Source organism: Podarcis filfolensis, assembly GCF_964270895.1.
Source record: "Podarcis filfolensis genome assembly, chromosome: 14".
NCBI lineage: Eukaryota > Metazoa > Chordata > Lepidosauria > Squamata > Lacertidae > Podarcis > Podarcis filfolensis.
The window spans coordinates 45825976-45847447 of NC_139616.1; the positions used below are offsets into that span (position 1 = coordinate 45825976).

The 21472-nt window shown below is 47.9% G+C and overlaps 3 protein-coding genes across 3 annotated transcripts in view; 2 read left to right on the forward strand and 1 right to left on the reverse strand.

The window, feature by feature from the left end:
• GRAP (GRB2 related adaptor protein) overlaps positions 1-18551 on the forward strand; it is a 33749-nt gene extending 15198 nt beyond the window's left edge. Inside the window, exons 4-5 of the mRNA XM_083585921.1 lie at positions 15046-15214; positions 15951-18551. Coding sequence (XP_083442047.1) covers positions 15046-15214; positions 15951-16136 — 355 coding nt within the window. The 3' untranslated portion in view covers positions 16137-18551. The remainder of the gene's footprint in view (positions 1-15045; positions 15215-15950) is intronic.
• The window catches only part of SHMT1 (serine hydroxymethyltransferase 1), a 329147-nt gene that overhangs the window by 141193 nt on the left and 166482 nt on the right, over positions 1-21472 (forward strand). The window lies entirely within an intron of this gene.
• SLC5A10 (solute carrier family 5 member 10) overlaps positions 20192-21472 on the reverse strand; it is a 102734-nt gene continuing 101453 nt past the window's right edge. The window contains exon 15 of the mRNA XM_083585974.1: positions 20192-20886. Coding sequence (XP_083442100.1) covers positions 20693-20886 — 194 coding nt within the window. The 3' untranslated portion in view covers positions 20192-20692. The remainder of the gene's footprint in view (positions 20887-21472) is intronic.

Consider the following 21472-nt stretch of genomic DNA (forward strand, 5'->3'; position numbering starts at 1 on the left):
ATACTTTAGATATCCAGTATGCAGTGCTTTTTTTCCTGGGTGTACTCAAGGATACACAGAACCAGCGCCTTTTCTTTCCAAATGTTAAAAGCGTGGCACCTTCTCTAACAACTTCAGGGGGAGTAACAGCAACATTTTCTTTTTCTTTTAAAAGCACTGGATATATGTATGGCGTTATGGATTTAAAGAGGGGAGGGAATCTCCCTGAACCCTAGAAATTAACAAATGCCAGGGTTTTGATCAATTGGGATATGGATTCAAGAGCAGAACTCTGCCGAACAGGGCATTCCTGGGCTGGCTTATGCAAACCTGCCTGGCTGGCTGGCTGAAGAGCAAACCTGTTAGCAAGACAAAAGGTGTTCACGGGCCATTGAGGAATGTGATGTTCCCAAGGTGATGTGGCTGTATGTTTGAGGGGAGGGGGAAAGGGTTTCTGGGAAGAAGCAGGAAGAAGGGGCAGAGATCCATCTTTGGAGGAGGCTAGCTGCAGGCTGCTCCTTCCATGCAGGTGTAAATAGGTCTCCTGCTAAATGCAAGGCGGTTCTTTTAAAATGAGATTCGAAAGTAATACAAAACACAAGTGAGCGAGAGGGTTAAAGGTTTTATTCTAAACAGCAATAATAATAATAATAATAATAATAATAATAATAATAATAACAACAACAACAACAACAATTTATTATTTATACCCTGCCCATCTGGCTGGGTTTCCCCAGCCACTCTGGGCGGCTTCCAACAGAATATTAAAATACAATAACCTATTAAACATTAAAAGCTTCCCTAAACAGGGCTGCCTTCAGATGTCTTCTAAAAGTCTGGTAGTTGTTTTTCTCTTTGACATCTGATGGGAGGCAATTCCACAGGACGGGCGCCACCACCGAGAAGGCCCTCAGCACTGGACCTCATACCAAGCAAGCACTTCAATCTGCCACTTGGAAGCCCGCAAGAAGCAGAGAAGTGATTCCCCCAGGTAGCCTCAGTTTCCACGGCCCCATGGCTGATCAGTCCATGTAGGAGCTTCTCAGAAATTCTGCCCACAACCATCCGATTTATAGCTAACTAGCCTGTGTGGCTTGCCCGACTGGCTATGTGCAGATCATTCATTGGCCACCCCCTCCCAATGCCTCACTTTCTCCAACATCAAAGAAGGTACTCAAAGAAGGTACGCATTACTATCACTTCCTCCCAAATGACTAGTCCAGGCATCCCCAAACTCTGCCCTTCAGATGTTTGGGGACTACAACTCCCATCATTCCTAGCTGGCAGGACCAGTGGTCAGGGATGATGGGAATTGTAGTCCCAAAACATCTGGAGGGCCGAGTTTGGGGGTGCCTGGACTAGTTCATTAGAGACTGCCAGTGGTGTAGCGTGGGGGGTGCAGGGGGGCCAGCCGCACCGGGCGCAACATCTGGGGGTTAGGGTTAGGGGGCGCAAATCCACGGGTTAGGGGGCGCAAATTACTTGCCTTGCCCCGGGTGCTGACAACCCACGCTACGCCACTGGAGACTGCCGTTCTCATGCCATCAAAGAACTTAAACAAGAGACAGGGAGAGGGAAGGAACAGAGGCAGGAAGGGTAACCATGTCAGATCACTAACTTTCCGATATGTATTTGTCTTCCGGATGCATTTCCCTTACAATAGGTGAACAAACCATATTTCTTAAAGCCACAACAGTCTCCACTGTTTCTTCCATTCTCCAAAGGGACACAGATCCTGGGTGGGTGCCTGGGACCCCGTGGGCTCTTGCCAGCGCTCAGGAGAGAGAGGGGCAGGCACCGGCTTTTGTGACAATATGGCATAGGGCGCTTTAAAAAAAGCAACCCAATACACATAGTATTGTCTACATCAGCTGGCAGTGGCTCTCCAAGATTTCAGGCAGGGAATCTTCTTCATCCCTACCTCCCTCTCCCTCCGCTCTCTGTTGCTTTCCATCTCCTTTGCCCATTTCTCCGACTTACCAGCAACTTCACAGCTTTCCCTCGCACATCCCAAGCAAGTGACTGACATGCCCAAGAAGCGTGTCCGGTAAAACCACTCTAGTCATTCCAAAAGGACGCAGAAACAACACCAGCCACCACCCCCCACAAAAGGTTATAGTGCTTCTGGCATTCCTGCAAACGTGTTTGATGGAATTTAGCTTCCAGCCTTGGGGGCAGGTGAATTCACGTTGAATGGATTCCTTGCACGGTCAATAATGGAGAGATTTTGGAAGGACTGTTGTTATGAGTCTGATGGCTTCTTGTTTGACCTATGTTATGTACTGAGTTGAATAGGATCCAAACTGCAGCAGTCTGATTGGTCCTAGAACAATAGGATCCAAAAGGCAGCAGTCTGATTGGTCCTAGAACAATGAAGCAGTATGATTGGTTGGCAGGAACCACCCAATCATGCTCCAGATAGAAGTGAATCCACAACCTGATTGGCTTACAGTAGAATTCCAGAATTAGCCAATCATGTGCAGCCCACTGTGTAAATAATGTATATAAAGCAGATGCTTTGAGGGGACTTTCATTCATTCCTCCTCACCACTACGAGCTGAATAAAGAGCATGAAATCACTTTGCGACTCTGAGTATATTTCAACCTAGGAAATGCTTTCCTGAAATTATATATATATATATATAATATATTTTATATATATAAAATGATATAATATATATATATATATAATGATATTTTAAGGGTGTTTAAATGAGTATTCTAAATTGTAAAACTATATATATATATATATATATATATATATATATATATATATAGTTTTACAATTTAGAATACTCATTTAAACACCCTTAAAATATCATTGACTTCCCTTCTTCTCTTTCCATGGTTCATTTTACATATCTTAAATCCCTGCATATTTTACATAAACCAAACCATTCAGTATTCCATTATTGCATCCATCAAAAGTTATTTACACTGTTGAATTTATCTTAATGCTGCCAGCGTTTTCAAGTGTACACAATTTCCCCCATATATTCAATAAACATTTTCCAATCTTTTAATGTACGGTATGTTCTTCCCGTTTTCTTATTCTATATGTTAAGTCTTCAAGCTGAGCATATTCCATCAGCTTAAGTTGTCATTCTTCTTTAGTTGGGACCTTGCTCGCTTTCCATTTTGGGGCTAACAAAACACGGGCCGCAGTAGTGACATACATAAATAACCTTTCCTGATAATTTCTTTAGCTACACACCCTTAGCAATGCCCCTATAGCCACGACCTTTCTAAGACCATCCAACAAAACCAATTTTTCCCCAATGCATATGAAATATACTCAGAGTCGACTGTGAATTTCATGCTCTTTATTCAGCTCATAGTAGCAATGAATGAAACTTTCTCCAAAACATCTAGCTATATATACATTATTTACACAACCGGCCGTACGTGATTGGCTAATTCCGGGCTGCTCCTGCAGGCCAATCAGGTTGCTGATTCACTTCATCCAGGAACCTGATTGGCTGCTCCTACCAGCCAATCAGGTTGCTGATTCACTTCATCCAGGAGCCTGATTGGCTGCTCCTGCAGGCCAATCAGATCGCTGATTCACTTCCACCTGGAGCAGACTGCTGCATTCTGGATCCTATTGTTGTAGGATTCAGCTCAGTACATAACAGCATATATTATGGCTTCAATACCAAGCCAGCTCCCCCTCTCCACTTTGCTTAGCACACAGCCTTATGGAAAGTGCTTCTGGACATAAAATTATAGTGGCGCCTGACTCTTGTATTTCCACATGTGAGGAGCCACCACTGAAAAGGCCCTTTGCGGGGTGGAGGCCCAGTCTGAAACTTTGCTGAGAATCATAGAGTTGGAAAGGACCCCAACTCTTCATCATCGCTGCTGTGGTAGTGCTCGATTCCTGGCCGTCTCTGCTCCACCTCTGGTGAAAGGTCAGTTGGAGGGCAGGACCTGTTACTTGACTTCCCAAGCCCATGCCCGGCTCATTTGGGGCTGCTCAGCAATCCTGCCCGGACAGCTTTGGTGCCACCACACGCAGCAGTTCAGCACTCCCAACATGATGTTCCTTTGCTGAAGAACATGCCCGGGAGGGAGGGCATGGCTGGGCAAAGACTAGTCCGCGTTCAAGTTCAAACTGATATTCCAGCAGGCACGGAGGGCAAGAGGGAGGCAACAACCTGGGCATGCCAACCTCTCAGCCAGCCTTCCATGCCAAGGGCAACACACGGTGCAGAGCGGGCCCAAGGAGCCAACAGCCAAGGGAGGTGAGGAGGGAATGAAGTCATCATTCTCTCTGCCAATCCCTCCTCCTCCGTCTCCTCCTTCTCCTCTCCTCTCCTCCTTCTTTGAGGATGGGCCATAGCTCGAGGGCATAGCATCTGCCTGGCATGCCGAAGTTCACAGGTTCAATTTCCAGTGGTTTCTCCAAGTTGGACTGGGAGATACTGGAAAGCCACTGCCAGTCAGTGTAGACCATACTGAGATAGACCAATGGTCTGGCTTGAGATAAGGCAGGTTTCTGTGTCTCTGCGTCTTAAGTAACCATGGTAGAGTGGCTGTCTTGCCTCCAGGAGCAATCTCCAGCACCTCATAGAATCATAGCATTGTAGAGTTGGACGGGTCCCTGGGGGTCATCTAGTCCAACCCCACTGCAATGCAGGAAACTCAGCTAAAGCATCCATGGCAGATGGCTATCCAACCTCTGCAAAAAAACCTCCGAAGGAGACCGTTCACTACCGAACAGCTCCTACTGAGTTAGTGTGGCGTAGTGGTTAAGAGCGGTGGACTCGTAATCTGGGGAACCGGGTTCGCTTCCCCGCTCCTCCTCATGCAGCTGCTGGGTGACCTTGGGCTAGTCACACTTCTCTGAAGTCTCTCAGCCCCACTCACCTCACAGAGTGTTTGCTGTGGGGGAGGAAGGGAAAAGGAGATTGTTAGCCGCTTTGAGACTCCTTCGGGTAGTGATAAAGGGGGATATCAAATCCAAACTCTTCTTCTCTTCTACTGTCAGAAAGCTCTTCCTGATGTTGAGTTAGAATCTACTTTCTTGGAACTTGAAGCTGTTGGTTCAACTCATACCCTCCGGAGCAGGAGAAAACAAGCTTGCTCCATCTTGATGGAGATATTGAGATATTGGACGTTTGACACCCTGGAGATCATCTGCCAGTCAGCGTAGACAATACTGAACTAGATGGACCAGTCTGACACAGGCAGCTTCCTACGTCCCTATATTTTGCCACAATGGCTGTAATATCTGCAAAATATTGGGAGAGCAGGATATGCAAAGCCTCTGGCCTTTGGTTGCAACAGTTCAATTCCTAGAGGGATCGAATTTCCAGCAAACAACAAATGCAATCCAACAGAAGACAATCCCAACTTTGTCTGGCTCTACACTAGGGTTGCCAGACGTCCCCGGTTCCCGGGGACAGTCCCCAGATTTGCAAATCTGTCCCCGGGAAATGTGGCAGCGGCAGCCTCAGCAGCCTGGAAGCGCAGTTGGCTCTGGCTGGCTTCAGGAGCTGCTCGCTGCTGTGGCGCCCGCCATTTTTCCTCGCTGGAAGTCCCCATATGATGTATCTTGTGCACAATATATCATATTAGGACTTCCGGCAAGGAAAAATGGCGGGTGCCACAGCAGCAAGCAGCTCCTGAAGCCAGCCAGAGCCAACTGCGCTACCCGGCTGGCTCCGGGCTGCTGACTGCCGCGGACGCCACTGCTGCCGAAGGGGAACTGGGGACGTCTGGCGGTACAGATCTCCTGCCCCCTGCCCCCTTTGTTCCCTCTTTGTTTTGACCAATCAGGGGAGGCTCGGGAGTTGCGGCCGGCTGGCCATTGCCCAGTTTTTTAAAAACTGCACATTTATGTTTCACAGGGTGCGAAAGAAGGGCTTTGCACCTTGCCTGGCAGAGAAACCGTGCGCCTAGTCACGGGCAGACGGCGCAGTTGCCCAGTTTTTTAAAAACTGCGCATTTATGTTTCACAGGGTGCAAAAAAGGGCTTTGCACCTTTATACAATAAGCATGTGTACTTGGGCTCAGGGTCTTTTGCCTCACCATCCCCACTGCTGACTCCCTGTTGCTACTCAGCTTCAAAAAAAAAAAAAAAGTGTCCCCAGATTCATTGGAAAAAAAATCTGGTAGCCATACTCTACACATGAAGCAGAATGAGGCGGAGGGATGGAATGGGACACATCAGAAGACAGCTGTTGAAGCATGTCTAATATTTCCTACAAGAAAAATGCTAGTAGAAGAAGAGTTTGAAGAGTTTGGATTTGATATCCTGCTTTATCACTACCCGAAGGAGACTCAAAGCGGCTAACATTCTCCTTTCCCTTCCTCCCCCACAACAAACACTCTGTGAGGTGAGTGAGGCTGAGAGACTTCAGAGAAATGTGACTGGCCCAAGGTCACCCAGCAGCTGCATGTGGAGGAGCGGAGACGCGAACCCGGTTCTCCAGATTACGAGACTACTGCTCTTAACCACTACACCATATTGGCTCCCTTCAAGGAGGAAAGTTCTATCCACACCTCTTCCTATGGTGCCAGCTTTTCATGTACTAATCCCTGCAAGAAGAAAGATAGTACATCATGGTTCTCGTCACACCTCTTCTTGCGGTGCTAGCTTTTCGCTTGCAAGGGAGAGGTGCTGTGGTTGATCCCCCATCTGTGGACTGAAGGGACAGCCATTCGTGCTGTGGCCTCGGGACAAGGAAAGGCAACAACCACATTTTAAGCGGTACATCGCACTGACGACAAGAGGAGAGGGGGTGCAGAATCCACCTCACCGGCAAAATATTTAGCTGGTCGAGGTGTTCCAGAGGGAGAGGCCTCTGCCTGCCCTCTAGCTGTTCCCACACTAGATTCAGTTTGTCCGATGACACCCGTGTATTTACCTTGGCAGAAGCTGCAGGGCAACCCAAGTCAGTTCAGAAAGTAAAAGCTGCTTCTTAAAGAAAAAGGGACCCAAAAATGCACAGCAGAAAAAACGAAGGAATCTCCAGCTTCAGTTTCTGATTAGGTCTAGCTTGGTGAGGCAACAGGGGAAAGGGGCCTCGGATTTTAGGAGTGGGAAAGACGAGTGGGAAGACGAGTTTAGGGTTTCGCTAGGGTCTTGAAAATAACTGAAGGGGCACAACACAATGTAGGGATGGGCAAATTTGTCCAATTCCATTTCTCTCTGTTTCTCATATTTGCTATCGTAAATTCTCTTCTCCACATTTCCATTTATTTTTAAAAAGTGCTCATGGACTCAGTCAGCATTTAGTGTGAATTTCTCCTGACAGTTTCGCTTAATATGAACACTTTTGCAGAGCAATTTTCCTCTGCTGTTTTTGTTTAGTCGTTTAGTCGTGTCCGACACTTCGTGACCCCATGGACCAGAGCACGCCAGGCACTCCTGTCTTCCACTGGTCAAACTCATGCTGGTAGCTTCGAGAACACTATCCAACCATCTCGTCCTCTGTCGTCCCCTTCTCCTTCTGCCCTCAATCTTTCCCAACATCAGGGTCTTTTCCAGGGAGTCTTCTCTTCTCATGAGGTGGCCAAAGTATTGGAGCCTCAGCTTCAGCATCTGTCCTTCTAATTTTCCTCTAATTTAACACATATTTGTATGCTAATTTCACTATAACATGCCTTTTGCACACACACTTTACTTGAGTACAGTACATGCATTCTTGTGTGCTGCATTGCAAAATCAGAGAAGGACAATTTTTTTAGGATGGCTGTGCTAGGGTCCAAACGTCGTTTTGCAAAGGGCTAAATAATCCGGTTCACCTTCAAATGCAAACTGAATCTGATCTCTCCCTCACCCTGAACACTGCTGGGTGTTCCAAGGCCAGTCCTACCATTAGGCGGATTATAGCAAGTTGCATATTTCGCCATACCATCTGAGGGTGGCGCACTGAAAATCAGCTCATTCATTTTCTGCTTCAGGTACCAAAATGTCCTGCGCTATGTCTGTGAGCTCTGATTATTTTTAGATGGTTATCATTACAGAAGATGCTGAAAATATGCAGGCAGGTTAGTGAGTGCCAGTTTAATCTTTCTTCAGCTTACATAGCCTGCTGGCTGCAGGGATAACCAGAAGTTGTCGGACTCCAACTTCTGTCCGGTGTAGCCAGCAAGACTAGAGATTATTGGGAGCTGGAATCCAACAACATACTGAGGGCGCCACTTTTCTTGCCAAGCAGAAAGGGCGCCCAGTAAGCACTAGCCTGGCTACGGGACGGAGGTGTGAGGGCCCTGACAGGATCCTAGGACTCGGCTATAGAGTTGCAAATAAAACGTTTTAAGTGTGTTGCAAAGTGCATTATACAAATGTGACACTAGAGGACGACAGTGAGCTATGGCAAATTCAATGTATTTTTTAAAACTTTTTTTTAAAAAAGCATTTTCACAGCATTTTTTCTGTGAATGTAGATTCGACTCTAGAGCTCTCCTCCCTCTTCCCCAGAGCCCAGTTAGTGATTGCTCAACTTTGGAAAGGAGGTGGGGAGGGCTCTAGGACATAGGTGTCAACTTTTCCCTTTTCTTGTGAGGAATCCTATTCGGAATAAGGGAATTTCCCTTTAAAAGAGGGAAAAGTTGACAGCTATGCTCTAGGATCCTGCTGCACCCCTCATACTGCCTTTCCAAAGCCTGGCACGGCGCAGGAGCCAAACTTTGGCTTAGCTCAGGGCACCAACATCCACCCCTACATCGCTGCCTCCAATTGTGGAGGCAGAGCATGACCATCATGGCTGTTAGCCATCGATAGCCCTCTTGGAATCCATGGCCAACCTAGGCCCATCAATTTAAATGGGTCTACTCTGAGTAAAGATTCATCGAAGGCAACCCATGCTCTTTTTGTGTCCCCATTTCCAAAGGAGCAACATTTCCCAAACCTGAGCTGAGAGGACCATCCCAGGCCTGTTTGGAGCCAGGTGGTGATGTGAAGTTAGCCCTTGTCCCAACACAACATACTCATGACATCAGCCGACCTCCCCACCCAGCTGCCTCCACTTAAATGGGACTATTAAAAGCTTGATGTCATTCTAAGGAAGAGTAGCCAACAACATAAATCTGCAGCAGCAGCCAGGTGCATTTCTGCTTTGCTTCATTTTACAAGCTTCATTTCATTAAATAGGGTGTAGTTCTTGTTCGCAGGGTATCTGCCGCAAAGGTAATGTGGAGCGGCAGCTCTTTGGGCTATTGGCATAGATCAGCAGTCCCACACACCTTTGTTCTCTTTGAGTGCCCGGGTGACGTCTAAAAACCTATGAAACACTGATTATTCTGGCCAGGGGCATAGCTAGCTGCTCCGGCTCCCGGACCAGCGGCGGCAGGGCGAGTTGCCCCCCAGGGGTGCTGCGGCGATCCGTGCACGGCTGTGCTGTTAGTTTCTGTTCTTATCACTGAGCAGCTGCGTGGAGTCACAGGACTCTGTTTACATTCCAGAGACCTTCATGTCTCACGGGAAAGGAGACGGGATGTGACGTTAGTGGTTTCCTGTTTCCTTTGTTCCTTTGTTCAGTTGCTCTCTGCTTTCATAGAGAGAGGATGTCTTTTCTGTTCTGCGTAGTTTAGAAATAAAACTCTTTACAATGTAGCCAAACCTCTCGTCTCTTCCCTGTGCTGGGGACCCTGCTGGATAGAATGTGCTTGAGGCCTTATCAAAGGCTCAGGTCATTAAACACGTCGGAGGCGATTTCAAAGGCTCAGCTCAGAGGAAGATGAGGCCTTATCGGCTTGGCCGAGCGGAGTTCCGACAGGTGCCACAGTGGGGCGCCATGGCAATACACCCAGAGGGGTGGCGCAGCGAGCTGCCCGTGGAGTCTGCTTGGCAGATGCAAGCCCCACGCTGCCATTTCGGGCAGCACAGGTCCCTGAGCATAGCTGTCAACTTTCAGATTTGAAAATAAGGGACCAGCAGCCTCACCTGTCCCGGGGACAATCTACGGGATATCTAACAATCCGGGATAGCAGCAGAAAGCAGCGGGAAATGGCGCTGGAATAAGGGAATTTCTCACAAAAAAGGGAAGGTTGAGAGCTATGACCCCGAGCCACCGTGTCACCAGGAGATACGTCTGGCTCAGACGCGCTGCAGGCCAGGCCCTGCGGTAAGTGCCAACCCCCATGGCGTGCCATTTTGTCAACCCTCTCAAGGATGACACCTGGGTTGGACCACACACCCCTGATTCTGGGGCCTTTTCCATGGCAATCTGTGCATGCGGCCATATTTCTAAATGACTTTATGTCCAAAAAAGGGCTTCTTCTTCATGAAATCTCCTGGGTTCAGCCAAAGAAGAGGAGTTTGGATTTGATATCCCGCTTTATCACTACCCAAAGAAGTCTCAAAGCGGCTAACAATCTCCTTTCCCTTCCTCCCCCACAACAAACACTCTGTGAGGTGAGTGGGGCTGAGAGACTGCCTCAAGCAGCTGCATGTGGAGGAGCGGAGATGCAAACCCGGTTCACCAGATTACAAGTCTACCGCTCTTAACCACTACACCACACCGGCTCTCTAGCTGTCTATCAGGTATGGAGAACTTGTAGGTCTCCCCATTGTCCGATTGTGAGCCCATTTTGGAAGCATAAATAGGGTCACACAAGTCACACATGCGTATCGTATTTGAGCAGATGGAGGCACCTTGTATTTAAGCCGTTTCCAGCCAGAGCTGTTTATAGCATGTTCATCCTCTTCTGTTTGCACAAAGCTTGTGGGGAGCTGAGACAATGTCCGCTAGTCATTGAGCATTCTTTCTGATTTGTTTGCAGGAAGGTAATAATAGCAATAAAAAAAATTATTACTTCTGCCCTGCCCATCATACTTTGTTGCCCCAGCCACTCTGGGCAGCTTCCAACAAAATACAGTGGTACCTCGGGTTAAGAACTTAATTCGTTCCGGAGGTCTGTTCTTAACCTGAAACTGTTTTTAACCTGAAGCACCACTTTAGCTAATGGGGCCTCCCACTGCCACCACGCCGTTCTCATCCTGAAGCAAAGTTCTTAACCCGAGGTACTATTTCTGGGTTAGTGGGGTCTGTAACCTGAAGCATCTGTAACCTGAAGCGTCTGTAATCCGAGGTACCACTGTATAACAGAACACAGCAAAACATCGGACACTGAAAACTTCCTGATACAGAGCTGCCTTCAGATGTCTGCGGAAAGTCATATCTGATGGGAGGATGTTCCACAGCGTGGGTGCCACTACCAAGAAGGCACTCTGCCTGGTTCCCTGTAATTTCACTTCTCGCAAGAAGGCCCTCAGAACTGGACCTCAGGCTGAATGATGTTGCCTCAAACATTGCCTTTTACTCTTAAAAGAGCTGGTGGAGAGCACTGAGTTAAGGACCTAAACCGCTATATCTGCTCTTTTGAGATCCGGAAGAGCACTTCCGCAGGGTAACAGCACAAGTGTGGGCCTTTTTAGTGGTGGCTCCCTGCTTGCGGAATGCTCTCCCCAGAGAGGCTCACCTGGTACCATCATTATATATCTCTAGTTGCCAGGCAAAAGCTCTCCTCCATGACCACTACCTGTGGTCTTTCAGAAGTGGATGAGAATGTTTTTAATGAATGTGAGTGGCAAGGTTGCTTTGGGGTGGTTTCTTGGTTGGTTGTTAAGTCTTGGGCAAGATAAAGCGAGCAACAAATTTACTAAGAAATAATAGGTATTAACTCCACGGGCCCCACAGGCCACCAAATTAAGGCCTACAAAATGGCACTGGCGTTCAACAGAGAGGCTCAAATAGCTAAATTATGCATGTTCTCCTTTCCGTTTCTTTCCCCTTGTGCCCTGAAACTAAAGTCCTTGCAAAAAACAACAGCCGCCCAAAGCCCCAACAATTATTTCTGCTTTTTTCCATTTCTGGAATGGGCAGCCTAAGTTTATTGTCCCTGCACATGGGAACATGAGACGATGGTTGGCACTCCGAGGTACGCCCATGGGCAGGACATTTTTAATCCCCTTTGATGGATCGGGCCGCAGGAGGTGAGCCTTTGCTGTCAAGAAGCAGTCACTCCCAGAACCTGTATGTAGCAGGGCCATTAGTCTGCCTGAATTAAAACTTTAGCGACAACGACCAGCTAGCTGTCAGAGATAGCAATCGCAATGCCGGGGTTGTCAAAACCTCCAGGTCTGACCTGGTGTCTCCATGTTTGTCTGGTCCTCTCCAGGTAGTCTGGGAGGGCCTGAATTTCCAACTTAGCAGAAACTGGCTGCAAATTATTGTCCAGGCTCTGGGTGGATCTGCACCCTCTCCTCTCCCCATTAACCTCCATCTCCAGGTCTCAGTGCTGTGAGGGAGCACAGAGGAGGAATCCAAACAACTACCCTATGTCATCACCAGGGCCTGTTCCCCAGGACATCATCAGGACCCTCCCCCAAGTCTCACATTTGTACCCTGAAATCTCAAGGTCTGGGGTGCTCCTGGTTTGGCAACTCCATTTAGCATAAGGTTACCAGATTTTTTCCAATGAATCCAGGAACATTTTTCAACTTCAATGAATGAGAGGCACAAATACAAGATGGGTGACACCTGGCTTGAGAGCAGTACATGTGAAAAGGATCTAGGAGTCTTGGTTGACCACAAACTTGACATGAGCCAACAGTGTGACGCGGCAGCTAAAAAAGCCAATGCAATTCTGGGCTGCATCAATAGGAGTATAGCATCTAGATCAAGGGAAGTAATAGTGCCACTGTATTCTGCTCTGGTCGGACCTCACCTGGAGTACTGTGTCCAGTTCTGGGCACCACAGTTCAAGAAGGACACTGACAAACTGGAACGTGTCCAGAGGAGGGCAACCAAAATGGTCAAAGGCCTGGAAACGATGCCTTATGAGGAACAGCTAAGGGAGCTGGGCATGTTTAGCTTGGAGAAGAGGAGGTTAAGGGGTGATATGATAGCCATGTTCAAATATATAAAAGGATGTCACATAGAGGAGGGAGAAAGGTTGTTTTCTGCTGCTCCAGAGAAGCGGACACGGAGCAATGGATCCAAACTACAAGAAAGAAGATTCCACCTAAACATTAGGAAGTACTTCCTGACAGTAAGAGCTGTTCAACAGTGGAATTTGCTGCCAAGGAGTGTGGTGGAGTCTCCTTCTTTGGAGGTCTTTAAGCAGAGGCTTGACAACCATATGTCAGGAGTACTCTGATGGTGTTTCCTGCTTGGCAGGGGGTTGGACTCGATGGCCCTTGTGGTCTCTTCCAACTCTATGATTCTATGATTCTATGATTTTGAATGGGGACTGATTTGCAAATCTGGGGACTGTCCCCAGGAAACAGGGATGTCTGGTAACCTTAATTTTAGCACCCTTTGCAAGCATCGCTGGTGCCATTTTGATTTCTCCTGCTCTGGTGTCCTGGGGCACAGTTTGTGCTAACGGAATAGGGGCAGGGCCATAGCTGTTGTTGTTGTTGTTGTTTAGTTGTTTAGTTGTGTCCGACTCTTCGTGACCCCATGGACCAGAGCACGCCAGGCACTCTTGTCTTCCACTGCCTCCCACAGTTTGGTCAAACTCATGTTAGTAGCTTCGAGAACACTGTCCAACCATCTCGTCCTCTGTCGTCCCCTTCTCCCTGTGCCCTCCATCTTTCCCAACATCAGGGTCTTTTCCAGGGAGTCTTCTCTTCTCATGAGGTGGCCAAAGTATTGGAGCCTCAGCTTCAGGATCTGTCCTTCCAGTGAGCACTCAGGGCTGATTTCCTTCAGAATGGATAAGTTTAATCTTCTTGCAGTCCATGGTACTCTCAAGAGTCTCCTCCAGCACCATAATTCAAAAGCAACCGGCAATCAGCCTTCTTTATGGTCCAGCTCTCACTTTCATACATCACTACTGGGAAAACCATAGCTTTAACTATATGGACCTTTGTCGGCAAAGGGCCATAGTTAGGGGGTGGCAAGGTGGGGCCCCTGCCGGGGTGCAGGAGGAGGTGCAAAATCAGCTTAAAAATATGTCCATAAATATATCTATAAATCAAAATATTGATTATTGCTGAGGACCATCCAATGGTGCTGGGGCGATCCTGCCCTGCGCACGTGGGGAGAGCTTGCTCCCAGCCCACAACATCATCTCCCCGGGAACGGGAAATGGCTTTATTTAAATATTGACATTCACTGACATTGCAAGGAGTTTGAGGGTCCAGAGCTTGGTTGCAGTAGGGCTTATTTGTACTTGTGTCACCAACAGCAAAGCTCGTCACCTACCCTGTGGACCAAAAGTAGTTCTGGACTCAAATGCTGTGGAGTAAACAGGAAGCACGACTGGCTGACGGCTCCTGTTCCTCTGTCACACTGTGTAATTAGACAAGTGTTGTTGTTTTTTTTTCATTTTCCCTGTCAAGTAGAGCAAACATTCAGCTTCCTGGGCATATTATACAAATAGACCTTCTTTGCACTGTTGCTGTTGAACTTGTGACTCGCAGGAGGGACAAAGAAGAACATTAAAGGACCACCCGATATTTGAGCAAGAATCTTATTCAACTCCCCTCTCTGGCGCCGGCAGTTTTTGAAGTCTCTCTTGAGGGTTAGAAACTTGAGGTGCTTCCAGACCATTACTGTTTTGCGGGAGGGATTCAAGTGCATACTGGAAGTTTAGGATTGTGTCATTAAAGTGAATTAAAGCATTCTGTTGTCCTGGCACAATAAATCCACTGTAAAAAAACGGACTTTTTTGGGAGGGGGTGATGAGGAAATGCACTGAAAAGTGTGTAGGGGGCAGGATCATTAATGGAAGGTATATAACTGCCACATATGCAAGGTATGAATTGTTATGTACTGAAGTTCTCACCCTGGGCCAGCAGGGGGATACTGTAGATAGTTTTCACTCAGGTCCACATATGCAAATAAGGAATTGAAAGTGACGTTCAGTGATTGGATAGTTACAGGAAGTTGTTACTGTTGCGTTGTAGTTGAGTTCTATATAAGCAGGTTGGCTGAACCCTTCAGTTCACTTCTGTTCTGGCCTGTGAATAAACAAGAGCTGTTGAAGAATCGCTGTGTCGTCTGATATGTTCACCCACAACTTAACACAAATGAACTGTCCTCCACTGCCTTTGCCTTCCTGCTCACCTTTTGCTAACTTTTGTTTTCTGCACCCTGGGCACAGCTATGGAGATCAAGTGCTGCACTTCAAGGTACTGAGAGAAAAGAAAGGGAAGTACCATCTCTGGGACGAGAAGTTCGACTCCATCAACGAACTGGTGGATTTCTACAGAACTACCACCATCGCCAAGAAAGCGCAGATTTTCCTCAGGGATCATGCGGAAATGCAGGAGGTATGGGGCAGCGGAAACTCTCCAAATTGGGGGAGCGGGCATAAAAATGGCAAGGGCATTTCAATGGAAGCGAGCATAAAATAATGCACTTTGGAGCAAAACCTCCCTATCTCCACATATGCATGAGCAGGGTCTGAACTGGTGGTGGCTCTCCAGGAAAGAGATATTGACCTGGTGAGCATGTCAGCTCTTAGAAAGGCAAGTAACACGATAGGGGTCATTAGAAAAGGGATTGATAATGAAACTGCCAATATCGTAATGCCGTTGTACAAATTTATGGCATAACCACACTTGGAACACGGTGTACTGTTCATTGAGTCATAGAGTTGGAAAGGAACCAAGGGTCATCTAGTCCAACCCCTGCAATGCAGGAATCTTTGTAAAGACCGCGGAGAGAATAATTGGGTGCACTCTTCCCACCTTGGATCAAATCTATGCTTCCAGGTGCCATAAGAAAGCTGCAGAGATAGTGCAGGATAGTACGCACCCTGTAAATGATCTCTTTCAGCTTCTGCCTTCTGGAAGAAGGTACAGGGTTATAAAGACTAGGACTAGCCGCCTGAGAAACAGTTTTTATCCAAATGCGATTTTGGTTTTAAACACAGGGAGGAAAATCTTCTCCATCTCACCACATCATGTACACAACACACCTGGCTTGACAGGTGGGCAAGACTAGCTCGTTTGTGTCAGCCAGGCATTTCTTCTCAGCTATCCTCTCATTCTCTTTTTCATGCAGCCCAAAAAGCAAAAATTCGTCCAGGCTCAGTTCAACTTCACGGCCAAAAGCCCATCCCAGCTGAGCTTCTGTCGAGGGGACGTCCTTGAGATCCTGGACTGCTCTGATCCCAACTGGTGGAAAGGGAGGATTGGCGTGAAGACGGGCCTATTCCCCAGGAACTATGTCTTCCCACTGCGCATGTGACTCGCTTCGCCTGCGCTCTCATTGGAGGCTTCTTCTGAAGCAGCCAATCAAAATCTCTCTGAATGGAAGTCCTGTGGAACATCTATGGAATGACCGCCCCACTTGGAACCTTTTTCAGAAGAGGACCAAAAAGTGGACCTCCCATGTGACAAGTGGTGGTCTAAGGGAGTGGCCTTCAACATTTCCTCGCCCACAACCAGGGATGTGGGAGAAACTTGATTTTCTTTGCATTCGAATGAGAAACCACCTGATTTGCTCCTCTCGAACCAATCTGCAAACCGAAACACAGCTATCCTTGGAAATTCATGCTTCTTCCCATTTTGTGACTCAGTTGTTCAACCAATATATATAAAAGTGGAAAATGTGCTCTTCATTGGTTTTTCTAAGACAAAGAGACAGAAGAACCACAGGGAAAATGCAGAATGACAATGATTGGATGACAGTGCCATGTGGATGCCCCGTAATAATTGAGTGAATGAAGGGTGGCAATCCCACACTAAACACTGACAGAGAAAGCACTCTTCCATCAGTCTGGTGCCAGTTGAATCATCACAGTTTCCCCTGAAGAATCCTGGGAATTGTAGTTTTACTGACATCTGTTCTATAGCCTCGCCCTTAAACAGAACTAGAGTTCCCAACATTCCCTGGGAATGAAGAAATGACTGTGAAACCAATATCAAGTTCCATTATTGTATGGGAGCATCCATGGCAATTCCCTCTCATTTCTTTTGCATTATATTTCTTCTTCATCTGTCCCTGGTTGTTGGATGATTCAAACAAGTTGGGTTTGTGTTAGCAAAACCCACTGGGGACGTTGGTAGGCCGGGAATAATGAACCCCTGAATCTAATCCAATGGATTGACCCAGAATTTGGGGACCCTATTTCTGTCTGAGGATGGCGTTCCCTTGTGTGGGATATTCCAGGGGCCACACTTCCGTCCTGGGTAGGTTCAGAAGCAAAAATGGAGAAATCAATGGATGCAAAATTTACCTTTGTACAGTCGGGTTTATTCCAGCCATGCAAAACCCAGAGGTTTTCCACGCTCTCCTCTCCATCCTGGGTAGCAAAAGGCATTATCACAGTTCAAGAATGCATGCAAACCAGTCAAAAATCACTCAAGAACATGCCCTGGGAGGGGGAACAGCTTAGGGAGGGTCTCAAAAGGCAGACAGAGGGGTCAGAGGGTCACATTTACCACCTCCAAGCCTGAGCTTCCTCACCTCTGGCTTAGCTGGTCAAAGAGTTGACCTTTCACACATGGGCGTTTTCCAATGTGGGAACAGACGACTGGGTGGGGAATCCCCCTGAGCAAATCTCAGTTCCCTCTTTTCATTTGTTTGAAAACACGTCCGTCCCCCCCCGAGCTTGTTTCATAAGCATCTTGTGACTAGGCATGCCTTATCTCGGAATGGTGTTCCCCCCTCCCCATCCTGCTCTCTTGGGTCACCAACAGCCAAGGGCAACAGGAAGAAGGAATCTGATACACTTTGCAGCCAGGCAAACATTCTCCCACCTGCCTCCTTGACCCTTCCTCTATTTATAGGCTCTTCACAAAGCCGGGTGTTTGCAGAGAACTCACTGAGCTTACTGCAAGGCACTGCCTCTCAGTTTCTAGGGAGCATACGAGTGCATAGGTCCAGCTTTCTCGGTATAGTCCACTCTGGCAGAAACCTCGCAGGGAAGGAATTCAGCCCAAGGGCCACATTCCCTTCTGGACAACCTTCCAGGGGCCACATGTGGGTGGGGCCAGAGGCAAAAGTGGGCGGAGCAAGGAATGCACACCTTCCAACTTTTTCCAATGCAAAACAGGGATGTCTTCCAGGATGCACTCTCAGGTGACGTGACCTGTGCCTTGCTCTCACCCCCCCCAAAAAAGCAATTTTGGGGGGAGAGGGGAGAGCACAGTGCACGAGTGAGTGGGATCATTGTATCCAAAATGGCCACTGAGATCTTGCAAGGAAAAAATGGGATGTCCTGTTTTGTCCAGGACACTTGGAAGGAGGTGTAGCTGAGGTAGGGGAATATTACCTACAGTGGCCTGGGGTACTATATTCGGACCCAGGTTCAGCTCAGGTTTGGGCAATTGCATCAGCAGAGACTGCCTAGTCAAATCAGGACAGCTAGAGGAAAAGCAGAGACCAGCTCCTTTTGTGGTGATTGGCATGTGCCCGCATTGTATACATCAGAAGGGGAACACTAGGTGAGAGGACCGCCAGCGACTCAAGAGTGTGATGTGGAGAGATTTACTGAACCGACGGCCACCCACAACCTCATTATACAAACTGGTTTTCGCTAGGCAATGATTTTGTGCGTGTGAGTGTACGACCTCGAGTTGGGTTTCGCATGTTAGCTACGGTTATGCTAATCATTTTGTATTCCTTTATGTGGTTTAATAAAGTAATTCAGGCTGTCAAGCAGGTGCTTCAGACAAATTTGGAGGCAAAAAGATGGATGCACAGCTCATTCCATGCCTGAGCAATGACTTGTCCCAACTGAGGAGCAAAAGGCAGAGAGTCAGCAGCTTCACTGGGCCAGAGCTAGACCTCATTGGTGCCCTGTATCACATGATACATGAGGTGCAATGCGGCCATTGGTGCCATGGTCCTGGAGCAGAACTCCTCAAAAGCAGAGTCCTCTGGCAATTGCAACTCTGTAGGAATAATGGAGACGCCAGGAGGTTGGATGTAGGTGAGCTGTGCAGGAGCTGTGCAGCTCTGCCGAGGCTCCTTTTATTAGCAGAAGTCAACAATTGGAAACACCCTGGAAACAAGTGAAACCACCCTGAACCTAACGTATTTCCATTTAAGCACATTTCCAGCGTTAGCAAATACACGTGTCAGCAGGTGTTTCCCTAAAATGTTCCCCCCGATACTTGATTACGTCTGCGTCCCCAGTCATGCTCCAGCCAAGCGTTATGTCTAACAAACAAATTGTGAGAGGACAAAAGGTGAGAGGTAAAACACTGTTTTGTAGCCAGGAAGGCAAAAGGTCAGGGAAAGCAGGCATAACACTCCTTGACATACTGTTGCATGTCTGGTGCGAGCGCTACCTCTATAGAACTCCAAGGAAGGGACGGATCCATGTTCTGCCCCGTCCTGCATGGGTTTTCAGACTCCGAGGTCCCTCTCCCCAGAGCCCCAAGGAGACAACTCTGCCACCAGACTTCCTGGTGGCTGGTCCACAAACCCTTGCGGGATCGAGAGAGCCCTGAGAGATCCCTATGGCTGAAAACCCCAGTACAGTGGTACCTCAGGTTACATACGCTTCAGGTTACATACTCCGCTAACCCAGAAATAGTGCTTCAGGTTAAGAACTTTGCTTCAGGATAAGAACAGAAATCAGGCAGCGTGGCAGCAGCAGGAGGCCGCATTAGCTAAAGTGGTGCTTCAGGTTAAGAACAGTTTCAGGTTACGAACGGACCTCTGAAACAAATTAAATATTTAACCTGAGGTACCACTGTAACTCCAAAAAAGGCAATGGTTGCAGAATAAAACACTGGTTCTTTAACCGTCTGTGTGGCAGCACTGAGGAGATGGGCCCTCGAGTCAGTGACTACCTAGCTGTGCTTTAAAACTCTGCCAATAGTTCCAGGACCTTGCTGAGACAACTTAGATGTTTGACCATCGCAATGATCTCTCTCCAAGGTGCTGACCCTTGACTTGTCTTTACTTGGGCCAGCACCCTTCCTTAGTGATGCTGCAGCAGAAACCACACGATGCAAGGAGCCAATAGGATGTTTTCTGCGCTAGAAGCTGCAATACCACCCTGTGGCCATGTACAGTGAAGGTGCTGCAGCAATTTCCTCTGTTTGCCAGTGGGCCAATGTCAAAAGAGAGTTGCGGTGAGTCTTCAGCTCAAATGCCCCGGAGGTAGCAAAACAAGATGGGGGTGTTCCTGTGCCGCTCTCATGCCTAGCCAGAAACGGCTACCATGCCCAACTACAAGTGCACCGTGGAACATGTAAAATGGCCAAGCTGAACTGAGTTCAGTATTTATGGGCTGTTTACAAATCAGGGCCTTCTTCTGCAAACTAAATCTGCCAGTTTATTTTTAATTATTTTCTAAGAAAGATTCTAGTCCCCTTGGTTGCAAAAAATAAAAAATAAATCTGCATATGCTAGCCCAAAGGTCCAGTGTCATCTCCAGTGGAGTACCTTATAAAATCCCAAAGTTTCCCACCCTGGATTAGTGCACAAAAGGAGCTGCCTTCTACTGAGTCAGACCATTTGCTCATCTTAGCTCAGTACTGTAGACACTGGCTGGCAGCAGCTCTCCAAGGTTTCAGATGGGGGGGGCATTCCCAGCCCTACCTGGTGATTGAACCTGAGATATTCTGCATGCAAATCAGCTGCTCTACTCTACTGAGCAACAACTCTTCCTCTTGGTAGCTTAGCACGCCCCCATCAGTAGCTGAAATATAATATTTAAATAAAGCAATCCATTGGTATCAGAGAATACTTCCCATCTTCCACATTCACACCAGTTCTCTCTTCCCCTCCCCACCCACCCCAAACTCCTTCCCTTCTTCTTTGAGGAACTTTCCAGAAGACATCCCTTAAGCAAAATAAGCATAGAAAAAGACATTGACACAGATCAGGAGAAGGGCGTTTGCACAGCAGATCCGAGCCCAGAAGCGGGATTCTGTCTTGTTCCCTGGGGACTTCCCTGGGGGGGTTCCAGCCTTCATGACGCAGGGGGCGCAGGCCTTTCCGTTGTCAAAGCAACTCCACAGGAGGTTTTCCGGGAGATCTGTGAGAAAGAGAGCAAAGGGTTTATTCATGGAAAACAAGCAAAAAAAAGGATTAGACAAAGTCCTAGAGCAGGGATGGGGAACCTAGAGCAGCAACAGCTGGTGCCCATGGAAACTGGTGGGGTGGAAGACAGGAAGCCCAACAGTAAGGGCAGCTAAAGCCAATGACCGTCAAAGCCAACTAATTCCAGTTTTGTCCCCATCCTCCTCCTCCTCCTCTTCCTCTCTGAGTTCCTCATGGGCAACACTGAGTCTAAGGTGGAGGAGGCTGACAGCTAGGTAGGGCTGGCTGGTGGCAGACTGAGGTTGGTGGGACATTGTCCCCTTCGCCCTCCTGCAGGGCTGGCCCACCCATGAGGCAAGGTGAGACCTTAGGCAGCAGGATCCACAGGGGCAGCAGATCCCGATGTAGATCTCCATTCCCCGCTTCTTTCTGATATAGATCTTGACCTGCCCCTTCTTCCCTAGCAGGGAGGAGGGTCGCCATTTTGTGGTGTGCCTCAGGTGCCAAAATCTATTGGGCTGGCCATAAAGGGTCAGCGCCCACTGACCTAGAGCCCTTCCGATGGGGCTGGGCTCCCATCA